The 13,370-nt window shown below is 43.6% G+C and overlaps 5 protein-coding genes across 8 annotated transcripts; 2 read left to right on the top strand and 3 right to left on the bottom strand.

Moving 5' to 3' along the window:
• Positions 1–1,208: 1,208 nt before the first annotated feature.
• On the bottom strand, positions 1,209–3,589 carry BCIN_16g02170 (hypothetical protein). Its single transcript, XM_024697965.1, has 4 exons — positions 3,474–3,589; positions 2,827–3,420; positions 2,204–2,775; positions 1,209–2,099 (listed from the first exon to the last, which is right to left on the bottom strand). The coding sequence occupies exons 1-4, from the start codon at positions 3,531–3,533 to the stop codon at positions 1,976–1,978; spliced, it is 1,350 nt and encodes a 449-aa protein (XP_024553782.1). The 5' UTR covers positions 3,534–3,589; the 3' UTR covers positions 1,209–1,975.
• A 142-nt stretch (positions 3,590–3,731) lies between these two features.
• BCIN_16g02180 (hypothetical protein) lies at positions 3,732–5,437 on the bottom strand. 4 transcript variants are annotated; one of them, XM_024697969.1, is made up of 4 exons: positions 5,167–5,437; positions 4,951–5,111; positions 4,373–4,873; positions 3,732–4,308 (listed from the first exon to the last, which is right to left on the bottom strand). In XM_024697969.1, exons 1-3 carry the CDS (start codon positions 5,207–5,209, stop codon positions 4,826–4,828), a joined length of 252 nt encoding a protein of 83 aa, XP_024553783.1. In that variant the 5' UTR covers positions 5,210–5,437; the 3' UTR covers positions 3,732–4,308; positions 4,373–4,825. The 4 variants fall into 4 exon arrangements, with proteins under 4 accessions (XP_024553783.1, XP_024553784.1, XP_024553785.1 ...); XM_024697966.1 differs by having other exon boundaries at positions 3,732–4,873; XM_024697967.1 differs by having other exon boundaries at positions 3,735–4,308; positions 4,373–5,111.
• Positions 5,438–7,109: 1,672 nt separating this feature from the next.
• BCIN_16g02190 (hypothetical protein) lies at positions 7,110–10,290 on the top strand. The gene has a single exon (XM_001553296.2). The coding sequence runs from the start codon at positions 7,243–7,245 to the stop codon at positions 9,889–9,891; it is 2,649 nt and encodes an 882-aa protein (XP_001553346.1). The 5' UTR covers positions 7,110–7,242; the 3' UTR covers positions 9,892–10,290.
• Positions 10,291–10,326: 36 nt separating this feature from the next.
• On the bottom strand, positions 10,327–11,573 carry Bcvps55. The gene is made up of 2 exons (XM_024697970.1): positions 11,263–11,573; positions 10,327–11,201 (listed from the first exon to the last, which is right to left on the bottom strand). Exons 1-2 carry the CDS (start codon positions 11,299–11,301, stop codon positions 10,854–10,856), a joined length of 387 nt encoding a protein of 128 aa, XP_024553787.1. The 5' UTR covers positions 11,302–11,573; the 3' UTR covers positions 10,327–10,853.
• Positions 11,574–11,653: 80 nt separating this feature from the next.
• On the top strand, positions 11,654–13,016 carry Bcpre5. The gene is made up of 3 exons (XM_001553294.2): positions 11,654–11,930; positions 11,995–12,106; positions 12,243–13,016. Exons 1-3 carry the CDS (start codon positions 11,893–11,895, stop codon positions 12,891–12,893), a joined length of 801 nt encoding a protein of 266 aa, XP_001553344.2. The 5' UTR covers positions 11,654–11,892; the 3' UTR covers positions 12,894–13,016.
• The last annotated feature ends 354 nt before the right edge of the window (positions 13,017–13,370 follow it).

The raw sequence follows: 13,370 nt of genomic DNA on the forward strand, positions 1-13,370 counted from the left end.
GGAGACAAGGCAGTGTGAGTGGAAAAACTCCAACGAGAATGATCTAAGAGTAAGTTGAAATTTAAATCGCGCTGTTGACTTGCCGTAGAATTGAAATGAGCTGAGAAGAGAAGTATGAATGCTTGGTAACATTGCCACCACTCAACAAAGCTAAATACCTTTATATTGGAAGATGTCGTCATGCTGTTGTTGGTGCTAAGAATTTAGATTATGTTTCTTCGCCAACTTCCATATTTGAAAAGACTCTGGCTTTAGCCATGTATTGAGATACCCAAGAATAGAAGTACAAAATCCATCACTCAGTAACTTTACCACAGCTCAAAAGTAATATCCAACTAAATTCTACCTTCAAACCACGACATCCAATCCAAAAACATCAAAACCATCATCTTTCCCAGAAATACCCATGCAAAGTAGCAGTATCATAACTCAAAAACCGATATCTGTTACACCAAAAGAAAAAAGGAACTACGATTCACACCGAGCGGGAAACCTCCCGCATCCGCCATCTCGGAACTTCCCTCATGCGGCGACAATGACTACATCCCTTACTTACACAAGTCCAACCCGCAGTCACTCGCACTCGCTTAATGGGCATGAGGAATGTCCAAGACAGCTACTTAAAAGATGGAGAATACCCAATAGATACAGATGAGGTCACTTTAAGCTCTCACCAAAAAGAGCAATATTTTCATGCAAATTCAAGTGAACTCCGATACAATCATTGATATTCTCATCCCAAATCTTCGAGTTGAACTTCACGAACCCTCAAATAAATAACTCGCCTCTCGCGAAAAAAAAAAAGATGAATAAAGTATAAAAAATCACGAAAACAACGAAATATAGCAGAGATCCATCACATAGAAATGCTAAGCACTTGCCTTCAACATTTGACATACCTCTGATGGCATACCAATGACCATCACCCCCGGAGATCCAATACAAACCACACCAGAAGCATGGCGCATCGGACACAGACCGTAGAATCCGAGTAGCGGCGATTTCCAGCGGATGCCGGATCAACTTCCCGGAAGCAAGACATTGCATTCCAAGCATTCCAACACCGAGTGTACTTTTACTGGCGAGAAATACTCAAACGGCATTTACCCATATATCCTTTGTATAGAGTAAACTAGGGCTGGCGACGTAAGTCTATGGTGTTCTAGCTGTTCACAGAATGTAGATGGCTCTACGGCGGATCATGTTCATGAGGCTAAGATTAATAATATTTCTCAGATGGGAAAAGCACACTTCTGAATTGCTCTTTCCGCTAATGTCATGTCCTGGTATATTTGAAGTAACTAATAATATATCCCATATATTTATTATACACACGGACCGACTCTTTTAACTACATTCTCACTTTCTTTTCGTTGCTCCGCCTTTCTTGGAACTTCCTGTAGCTTTGCCAATGACTGCATCTGCCTTATTCCCGGCGATCTTAGCACCTTCAAGACCCTCCTTGACGCTCGCATCAGCGTCTGGGATACTCTTCAAAGGTTGATTGGCAATCTTCTCCTCGACCTCTTCATCGTCACCCCCTTGTCCAAACTCGTTGACTCTGGTGTAGTCGACCTTGTACTTCCAGCTTTGATAAAGGTAAACGAAAAAGATAACATCATCTCTGAGTGTTGCCAAACGATGTAGTGTTGGCATCTTAATAGTGAATGCAAAGAGATCGTCGATGAATGTATTCAAGAACTTGTACATCATAGCTCTACCTGGCATATGTGCAACACTCTTGAGTCGGTAGTTGATGTACAATGAAGGGACCATCATCAAGAAGCCGTATGCGTAGACGGATCCGACAAGAGTTGCGATTACGAAAGAGTACCAAGATTTGTGACTTTCGTACTTCAGGGAGTATGCTCCATAGGCGATGAGAAGTGGAACAGCAATCATGTACATGTACTTGAAAGCGACTGCATCGTACTCCTTGGTCTTCTCTTCCGTCTCGGACAGGACATGTTTATCTTCAAAGGCGATACGGTATGGTATGATCGAGTTTGGTGCATCGCGAATACGAACATTGACCACCGTGGTGATCTTCCAGAATTCGAGTACAATTCCCATTCCCTGAGTGAACAAAATCATCCAACCTAAATAATTGTGAGTACTTACGTCTGTGAACATGGGCCGAGAAATTAACTTACTAGTGTTCTCATTATTGTCCATCAAGTACAAGAAGATAACACCTTGCATGAAGACGTTTCCGAGAATTGAACGAACTGAAATTCCAACATTGTTCTTCTTGTTTCGGTAATGGCTGATATCGGACTTGAAGGCCATCATCTCGAAGATCATATGAAAGATACTAACAATGACCGTGGTAGCCAAAAGATAGATATTGGTATCTAACAAGACTTCCTTGATCATCTCAAACTCACTGCCATCTCCGCCACCAGGTGGTGCTTGTCCTTGAGCAGCATTTCTAGCGGTTTGTTTGGCACCTTCGTCCATACTTGCCATCAAGGTAAATTTCCAATTGGCAAAGTTCTGGAGGTCAATATGAATGGGAAGTCTGGTGACTGTTGAGTTGAGTACTGTCATGTGAGTCTTCAATTGCCAGAAGGTGTTGACAAAGAGCAGTGGATAGTACCATCCATTGATTCCGGTGCCATCTCTAGCTCCACTTGCTTCCAAATGAACGTATTGACGAACAGCAGGATGTAAAGATGGAAAGTTCATGACGCCAGCATCCGGAATGAAGGACATTGTAAAGTTAGGATGATAGTGAGATTTGATTACAGGTCCAGTAGGAATTTCCTCTTCAGGCTAATCAGTCGTTAGTATAATATTACGGAACAGAATGTTTAGTAACCTCACCTCGTCGGTCTCTTCAGCTGCTGCCAAAAGGTTTTTAGTCTTTCTAATTTTCTTTTGCGCAATGTATTGTGTGAGGGGATGCACAAAGTGAAATGCCTTTGTAGGATCATAGCCAGGGGTAGCAGGATCCAATTTGCTTCCAGTAAGTCCAATATAGAAGTGACCCCAAAGTGTACCATTATTCTGCACTTCAGACGGAACATCGAAGCTCGCATCAATCGATCGGTGTTGGTTGTAATCTCCAAATGCGAATCCAGTCTCATCTAGCACGATTCTCTCCTTTGGTACTTTTGCAATAGGCTCCGCTACAAAAGTGGGGGATACAACAATGGTGATATCGAGAGGGCTATCCGTAGGCCACATCGGTGCAATTCTTTGAGGAATGGGACTCCATACTGCTCCTTCGTCTAATTTGTCTGGTCGCGCATAATATGGAGGGATTTCACCATTGTTTGCTGGAACATTCATAACTGCTCCCGAGGCATCGGTCGTAGTGGTAGTAGTGGCAGTTCCTTTATTTCCAGTTATTTGCTTCATCAACAACTGCATGCCAACGAAAATGGCGATGCCTTGCACGGCAGATTTGATCATAGGCTGTTCGTAATATTGTCAGTAAATTTTATCAGGGAGCTTTAGGAGGGACTCACAGTCATACCGCCTTCTTGGGCTTGCGCACCCGCAGCTGGAGGAGCTGTTCCGGATGGCATATTGAAGATGATATGACTTCTTCAAATATTTGTTGAGGTATAACAGGTACGTTGTCTAATGTAAATAATTATGGATAGTTAGCTTACTGTACAATAATAAGCTAAGGCGACGGAACAATTTTGGTGCCGATTCCCGAGAAGCGACTCCAAATTATACGTTCAAGGACGTGTGACATGACAATACTTCAACACGATCAGATTTGGGCCTTGCGATTTTACGAAGGGTAATGAGATTGAGATTATACATCCTCAGAAGCTTTTTGAATATTATTGATATTTGGACATCTACATATACAGCCGTTGAGTACTAAGGAGGTAGGTACCAAGTCGCTGGCTCAACAGATTTGAAGTTACTCAGGAGGATGGATAGTCTTTTCAAGGCACGCAATCGTCCTTTGGAAAGACGACCTTGGGTAAACTCCAAGAAAAGAAACTCCAAACCCATAGATATCCAACCCAATAATGCAATCTCGAGTCTCTCCGCAATCCGTAACGTCTCAGCACTTTCTTTCCCCATTTCTGAACAAAATCTTCAACAATAATTGCACAAGCACACAGAGAATACCACTGAAATATGTGACCTACTCCACAATTTGGATCTTTCATTGTTGCTGGAATATACATCATGGCATGCATACATGCAGAGACGAAGAAAACCAGATATAGCAAGGTAAATCCGTTGAATTCAGAATTCTGTCGAATTCGAAATACCTTTGACGATATAATTGATGCCCAAGCGATAAGATCGCGACGCAGGAACTGATGCCAAACAATACTAGGGATGAAGACAAGATTAGCATAGACCGTATGTTGTATAGTATTGTGGGAACATCACATACCCCCAATATCTTCGGATGGCATATGCTTCTGTCAATGATCCATAGACAGGATAGTTCCAGCCGGCTATAGCTTTCGCACCACCAATGAACACCGCAACTGCAGATATAAAATAATGGTAGGCAGAAACGCTAAGGATCTCAGGCAAGATCCACAACACAGGTAATGATATTCTTATACCTATCTCTCGTATGGTAACGTGGCATATTCTCCGGAAGAATGTCTCTTTCTCCGGGCCATAATCCCCAACCTGGAGATGAGCTTGATAATGATCTTGAAGGTGATTTACTATCCTCCAAAGAAGATAGTGAAACCATGCCATGAGTAATCTGCTAATGACAAAGACATTCGGATCCGTCAGGTGAGCGAGTTTCTTTATTGGGAATAGCGGCAGGTTTCTCGGCTGGGAAGTCGTTCCGATCTGTCTCGGGTTAAGATATGCATCCATAGCCCATTTAAGTCTCTGCTTGGATGTTGCAGCAAACAAATGTGGCGACTCTAATCTAAATAATCCAAAGTTAATGGTGCCTAGTATTTGGCCTGCGAGCACATGACTTGTGAAATGTGAATAGGAACCAACATTTGATTTTCCATAGTATAAAGTGGCGCAACCGTAGATATAGAAGAGTGTAAATGGACCTGTTCTCCAGGAATATCGTGGAGGGATATAAATCATCATCAGGCCGCCAAGAATATAAGACAATGCTAGCGATAAAATTAGGTGGTTAAAAATTGGACTGCCTAACTTTCATTAGCTGGTTGCGTTAAAAAGATCAATATGCACACCCAAACAAACCTTCAAGATAAGTGTGTAGGTTTTGAAAAGTTGAGAGATCCATAATCGCTATCTCTGATTGGACGGTAAAATCTCTCTTGGAAAAAAAGGGCTCCTTCAATGATTCAGGAAATCTCGAAGAGAAATAGCGAGAAGATTGGAGGCTTGTAGACGTGTAGAAAAGACTAAGGCAGGCAAATACCTGGTATTAAATCGAGAGAGGTAGCCTTCAAACAATACGTCATTCGAAGTGATTGAATCATGTTCGACTATAAATACAGTACAAATGACCGGCTAGAAAGTGTGGTGATTGTATCTTTCTACCTACCATACAGTGAATCATGATGATAAATATAGACCGACCACTCATATGCTTCCCGCTGTCACTGACTGGAACACCAAAGGGAAAAAAAAGCTCCAACAGTCATAATTCTGTATAACAGAACGCAAAGCAGGGCCAGGTATGGAAGTCAAAAAAAGAATCCCGATTTATAGTAGTAACGTACAAACTGGCAAAACCTTGCCGCCCCATGAGAGGGGCGGGAGGAGAAACCCCCGCGGGGGGTTTTTTTCCGAACCAGGCGATGTTACCACTCCACCACGAGAGCGCATTTGACCTGACCAAACAAGTCTGTTTGACGCCTTTGCGCTCTCGATGGAAAGGTTTCCTTAAGAGGCCTTATATAGTACCTGAGTTCATCTCCCCTCCATGTGAAAACTCACTGATTCTTTTCAAGTAATTGAAGTGGCAACCAGGACCCAACAGAAACTCAAGCTTTTGCGACATTCAGAATTGAAGTTAAACCCAAAGAAAGAAAGAAAGAAAAAAAACAATTGAATTTATTATATTGGGGTTTATTCAGTACAGAAGTTCGTTCATGTATCACATGAACAGCTGAACTCTGGTGCTCAATATTTTGACGATCGCTACCAATCGCCACCAGTCGCTACCACGACAACGAACCAGCCTTCCGAACAACATTTGTATATAGATGCAAATGGGTTTAAAGATCATCTTTGACAGGCGAAATGGCAGTAGTGATTTTCGGTCAGTCTCAACATGGTCCCACACTTGTGATGGCCTTGAGTTCGAAATGATGGCGAGGGCTCATACTATAAATGGAGGGCCCTAGAATACAAGATTTTCAGAATAAACATACCCAGAGTAAGCCATTCTCACCAACTCGTAAATACTGATATGGCAGGTTAGTTTTCTACTCGGAGTTCATTTCGTATAAAAATTGATTGAGTGCTTCGAATTCAGTAGCTCATGGGGCACTCATGATGAAATTGAAACCGACAAGATCAAAAACACCTTGATTATCTCGCGTGTCCCTTTTCTTTTTAAATCAACGATGATCAAGTTCGTCCGGACGTGGAAATGAATAAGAATCGAGGTACAACTGCTGCGCTGGATCGACCTATCCGGACAGGGTTTGAACCACAAGTAAAGTATATCAAAGTAGATGTGTCATCACCGAGTAACTCTAAAAAGGTCCTTGTGGTTGAAAAGCAAAACATTGCCTGAGTAAGACTTCGGATGCTAGTAGTGCTTACCCGTATTTGTGAGGAACTATTAGCTAATTCATGCAGTGATGCGACTCATGAAAGCAAACTACTCAACTCATGCAGTGGGATAACCGTTACAGAAAAGCTACACAAGCTAGATACGCTTACATAGCTCATTCCCCGAACCGACGAGGCAGAATTGACGATTGACATAAGATGGACGAATGTTCTCACGATTCTTCCAAAAATGATTTCTATCATTTTATATCTTGACGTCGGTACACGCGCACGTGGTTTATCACTAATCGCCGCTAATCAGCCCTAAGCATAGTTAGTTAGTGATTATGCCTAGCCCCTGATACCCCACTATTCTTTATCAAACAAGCTAAACCCTATTGGACTGATATTCTGCCACCGCCCGTGGAAAATTACACCGCCAGATCTTTGTCCCCCTTGAACACAATATCTAAAAAGCAACTTTTTTTCTTTCCTTCCTCTCTTTTGGAAAATCTCTACTTGAGAATCGCAAGGGAAGTACAGGAGGAACCCCTCTCAAATCACAAACAAGGCAGGTGCAGACAAGTTACGATGTTGATTCAGAAACCTTTAATCCTCTTTATTGATGCATATGATTCATTCTCGAATAACATCATTTCCCTCCTTGAAACTTCACTCACCGCCTCAGTGCGAACGGTCAAAATCAATGATCCCATCCTATTAGCATCTGATGAAGCATTGCACGAAGAATTGAGACATTATGTAGCGGTAGTATGCGGGCCGGGCCCTGGAAATCCGGAGACGGACAGTGATATCGGAATTATAAAGAAAATCTGGAGACTTGCCGATGAGGAAATGCTACCAGTATTGGGCATTTGCTTAGGATTCCAAAGATTGTGCTTGGAGTTTGGCGGACAGATAAGGAGGTTACAAGGTCCACAACATGGAATGATTAGAAAGGTTCTACATGCAGGAGAAGCCCAAGCCGTCTCCGCCGTTGGAAATGATTCCATATTCTGTGGGGTTGGCGAGATTACCGCTACCTTGTATCAAAGTTTATGTATCGATATAGGCCAAGACGACATTCTAGATGAAGAATGGAACACATCACGATGGGAGCCAACAGAAAAATCTCCCGATTTGATACCATTGGCTTGGGTTGAAAGTGCCGATCTAGAGGCTGAACATGCGAGAAGTTGCGGTGTGAAAGACAGCAGAGTTTTGGTCGGTGTACGGCATGCAACGAAACCCTTTTGGGGAATACAATATCATCCTGAGTCGGTCTGCACAAATGATACAAGCAAAGAAATCTTTATAAACTGGTTCAAGTCGGCACAAGATTGGAATAAAACTTTCAGGAAGACGGAGATCAATTACGACGGTACAATGCACGGCCAATCTGCTACACGAGTGAGCCTTCTCCAACAGTTCGAAGCCTTGCAAACAATGCCTGTATCTCCGACTAGTGATACCTCGATCGAAAGTATGAAGCCAAAAAATATGTGTATTTCTCGAACGATTGGTTTGCCAGAGAACCTATCTGTACCTGATATTGTGGAAGCCATCCAGGACATGGGACGAGATCATGTTCTACTGGAATCTACCAATGCAGACGAAACCTCCGCTGGGTCTGCCGATGTGAAAGGACGATATAGTATCATAGGCCTAGATATCGACGATTGTTTGAGATTCGAATATCGCGTCGGCGATGGCCATATAACTAAGATCCCATCTTCATCTGGCGAATACCTTGATACCAAGGAGGAGATTGATTTGAAGTCTTGTGGTGGAGTTTGGTCGTTATTGGCACATCGATTAGAGGTTGCGCGTGTTACGGCAGGCAATGACGAATCGCCGTTCTGGGGAGGATTTATGGGATATACGACATACGAGCTGGGCCTGGAGACTATTGATGTGAAAGTTGATAGACCAGATGCTCATAGCAACCGACCAGATCTCTGCTTTGCATGGGTCACTCGAAGTATAGTTGTCGACCACGTGAAAAAGGTTGTCTACCTTCAACAATTGGCCAGCCTTGGTGATAGCCAAAACGACACTGCATGGATGGAAGCTGTTGGTCCCAAGCTTGAGAAAGCGTCTCAACCGAAGTCTCCAAAAAGCACTCGTCAAACCCCTCTCCGACCAGGTGATCTTGTCTTATCTTGCGATCGCATAAAAGTTTCTCGTCGAGAAAAACGAGCTTGGTCACCAGTCCGTACCCCCGCTTCGAAGTTTTCCATGGCTATTACTCAACCCACAGCCGATTCATATGAAGCAAAGGTCCGTCGATGCCAAGATAAGATTGCCAGTGGGGACTCCTATGAGTTATGCCTCACTGATCAAACCACCATCACCCGTCTTCGCAGCGATCCTCCTCACACATCAGTCCACAACACGACTGAATCAATTCTCCTTTACAACAAAACTCCAAGACCAGCTCCAGTTAAGGGCGCCTGGTCTTTGTACAAAAATCTTCGTACACGTCAACCAGCTCCTTTCGCTTCTTTCCTTCGCCTTGGCGGTGCTACTTTGGTTTCTAGTTCCCCAGAACAATTCCTTAAGTGGGACAATCGTGTCGGAAAATGTTCTCTGCGACCTATGAAAGGCACTGTTCGTAAGACTGACGAAGTAACACTTTCAGATGCCACCACACTCCTTAATGACCCCAAAGAAAAGGCCGAGAACCTCATGATTGTTGATCTCGTTCGCCATGATTTACATGGCGTCTGTGGGTCTGGCAACGTTTCTGTTCCACGATTGATGGTGGTTGAGGAATATGCATCAGTTTTCCAGATGATCTCTGTTGTCGAAGGCTCTTATTCCAAAACCGGATCCGATGATATATCGACACACATGTCTTCACTTACCATCAAGGACGACAAGAGAACAGCATACACTGGACTCGATATTTTAGCAGCCTCTCTCCCACCAGGATCTATGACTGGCGCACCGAAGAAACGTAGCTGTGAACTCTTGCAAGACATCGAACACCACAAACCTCGCTCCCTATACTCTGGTGTTGTAGGATACATGGATGTTGGTGGCCGCGGCGACTTCAGTGTTACTATCCGATCAATGTACCGTTGGGACGATGAAGACGGTGTCATTGAAGCCGAAGAAAAGGATACAGAGAAATGGCACATTGGTGCGGGCGGAGCTGTTACAGCTCTTAGCACCCCCATTGGCGAGAGAGACGAGATGCTAACGAAGCTTAATGGAACACTTGGTGTGTTTCGTTGAATAAGATAAAGATTTCGTTCATACGACGCGAGTCGGTTGGTTTATGCATAATGAAGGAAGATTTCCGGAGTTATTCATGGGGCTATTCACTTTTCTTGTTGGGTTCTTGGGATATTTTCAGGCACAAATTTATGGTAAAGTCCCCAGTTCGAGATACCTCAACGTATCGTATCTATCTTGCAGGGATCGGGGCATTGACGACTTATGACCTTGGGATGGCGCTTTCATGTATTGGATACGGATTGGATAGGGACAGAGACTGGGACATGGAGTACAGAAAATCTCAACGAAGACATATATCTTTTTATAGAGAGAGAAAAGAAAAGTCCGCAAGGATTCACATATGCAGTTACATACCTAGATAGATATATTTCAATAGACTGGTAATACCACTTTACATTCTCAACACGTTTCTGGTACGGAATTTTGTATGCATGGTTCTACAATTGCGATAATTTAAGGATGTTTAGATAAATTTCCTTCTTCTCTTGCCGCCCGCCCCATATGGCCTGATAATAACTGCTATATGGTACATTTGGACTCATTCTGAATGGTTTGCTCATCGTCGTTTCATTTCTTTCACCGCTTTAGATTCCATACACATAACGTTATCTTATTCCATTAATCATTCGCATGTGTTATTCTTTACTTTAAATCTTAAATCGAAGGCCAAGTGCTCGAAGACACACTTTGGTGTGAACTCTCTACCATGAATTGAAGGGCCAAGTCATCCTCAAGAGACCTCATCCCTCCATCGTCGCCATGGCTATATTGTGCTCCTCGTCTTTTTTACATATTGGTCGCAACTTTCTCTTGTCATCATCATTATCTCTTTCTTCCACGAAAGGTCCAATCTCCGCATCCGCTTGAACTCCTATATATCCATACACTTCCCATTCCTCCGTCCCTAACCCCAAAACATCTGCCCCTACATCATCCTCTCCTCCCTTTCCTACACTCTCCTAGAACTCAGCCTCCTCCTGGAAAAACATTCCAAAACTAATGATCGTGCCATAAATCAGCACACCGCCAATAATGCTCATGAACATCGCCGGCACAGTAATAATATGACTATGCGCCAACACCGCTGGAAGAGCTACACCCATCATACACAAGAAACCCGTTGCGAAACGACCGAGATCGAGAACTCCAGAAGAGGAAGAATCGGAGAAGTCATCGGGGGAAGAACAGCGGGATGCGAGGAAATTGGGGAGAGGAGCGAGAATAAATGTGAGGACGACAAGGAGGGGCAGGTATTGGTGGAAGAGTGCGCAAGAGAGGATTACGAGGAGGAATCCGAGGGCGAGCACCTAGGGGAAGATGTCAGTGGGAGGGAGGCAGGGGTAATTGATGGAGGGGAGGGAAACGTACGAAGGAGAGGGAAATTATTGTTTTTAGGCCGGCGGTCATATTGAATAGACTGGGAAATGGCCCGTTGGATGAGTTGCGATTGAAATTGCGAGTTATCGTTCGCTTGCTTGCGCTATCGGTGTAGCTCTGCAACTATCGTGTTACAGACAATCTTACTATGCGATTGTCTCCTGTGTTCTTTTTCTCGATAGACAGACAGCTTGAGTGAGTGGGTAGATGTGAGAATTGTTGGTGGAGGATAGAATTACTGAAGCTTGTTGATAGTAGGAAATTCAAAGTCTCACTCACCAACCGCCTTGGAGCTGACGTTTCGGAAGCACGCGCTTAAACGATAGCTTCATAGCCTTGTTGATCCACTCACTAAAGCAGCACTAATCTCCCTCCCTTCCCTGACACAGTCACCCTCAAAGTCTTGCCATTTTAAACTTCTAGCTCCCCATTCTAAATCGTACCTAACAACAGTTCGAGCTTGCCTCATCATCGTGTCTGCCTCATTCAAAAGCGTTCAGTTCCTCCATTCTACAATTTCCATTTCCCAACCACTACATCCCAAGTTTTTGACGCTTATTTGAAGATACCCGTGTTTTTTATCTCTGCGTCTGAGTGGTTTCAACTGGCTTTTTATTCAAGATGTTTAGAAACAATTATGATAACGATTCTGTTACCTTGTAAGTCGATTACTACTTGGTGGCATGGAAATGGAAATTGAAACTGACGAGAATATAATTATAGCTCCCCACAAGGTCGAATCTTTCAAGTCGAATATGCTTCAGAGGCTGTGAAGCAGGGCAGTGTTGTTGTGGGAATAGTTAGCAAGACTCATGCTGTTCTTGTGGCTTTAAAGGTTAGTAGTTATGGGCTATTTACTTTCTGCTACGACTACAAACAGCAGAGTATATGGTACACCACAATATATCATCCTTTGCTTCACTCCCATTGTATAAAACTGAACCAAAACTAACACATCCTTTCCCCAACAGAGAAACGCAGAAGAACTCTCCTCGTACCAAAAAAAAGTAATCGCAATCGATGAGCACGTTGGACTTGCCCTCGCCGGTCTTGCCTCCGACGCCCGCGTCCTCTCCAACTTCATGAAAAACCAAACTCTCGCCTCGCGTTTAACATATGACCGAGCCATCCCCATCGAACGACTTGTCGCTTCAATCGGTGACCGCGCTCAAACTAATACTCAACATTACGGCAAGCGTCCTTACGGTGTTGGTCTTCTCGTAGCAGGTGTTGATGAAACCGGACCTCATTTATTCGAGTTCCAACCATCGGGCATGACGCAGGAAATGAATGCTTGTGCGATTGGTGCGAGGAGTCAAATGGCCAGAACTTATTTGGAGAGACATTTGGAGGAGTTCCCAGACTGTGGAAAAGAAGAATTGGTTAAGCACGGCTTAAGAGCGCTTAAGGAATCTTTAGCTCAAGACAAGGAGTTGACGGTCGAGAATACGAGTGTGGGTGTCGTGGGAGTCAAGGCGGAAGGGGCTAAGAGCATTGAGGGTTTCAAGCTATTTGATGGCCAGGATGTAAAGCAATGGGTAGATTTGGCAGCGGATAGTGCAGAGGGTGCAGAAGGTACTGAAGCTGCGGAGGGCGGTGATTCGATGGAGGTAGATGCATAAATGGAGGTCGAACAATTTGGATGGCACTATGGATCACGACTTTAGCTAATAGAAATGAGCTCTGAACACAATATTCTTTTTGTCTGAAAGTGATTTGGATTCTAACGTCAATTGGCACAATCAAAGGTACAGTCAGAGGATGTAGGAATTCCAGCCCTGGTGCTATCCGACTCTAAACCTTCAGATGCGATTTGGAGAATAGAAATAATTATGCTTGTCTGGGACATATACAAGACTGCCTCGGAAATCCATTCTAAAAGTATGGAATAGTTTTCATATTGATATATAAGGAATTTGCAACGAATAGTGAAGACAAAGTCGAGATATTGGTTATGCTCTTGGATATTCAGCGTACATATGGTGTTCGCAGAGTGCAGGCTGGAAGATGTTCTTCACTTGAAAGACAGATAGGAGACAAGATTACCTATCTATCTCTGAAAATACTTTTCTGTCTATAGGGTTGGACTCGTCTTGGGA

The sequence above is a fragment of the Botrytis cinerea genome, chromosome 16, assembly GCF_000143535.2.
Source record: "Botrytis cinerea B05.10 chromosome 16, complete sequence".
Lineage (NCBI taxonomy): Eukaryota > Fungi > Ascomycota > Leotiomycetes > Helotiales > Sclerotiniaceae > Botrytis > Botrytis cinerea.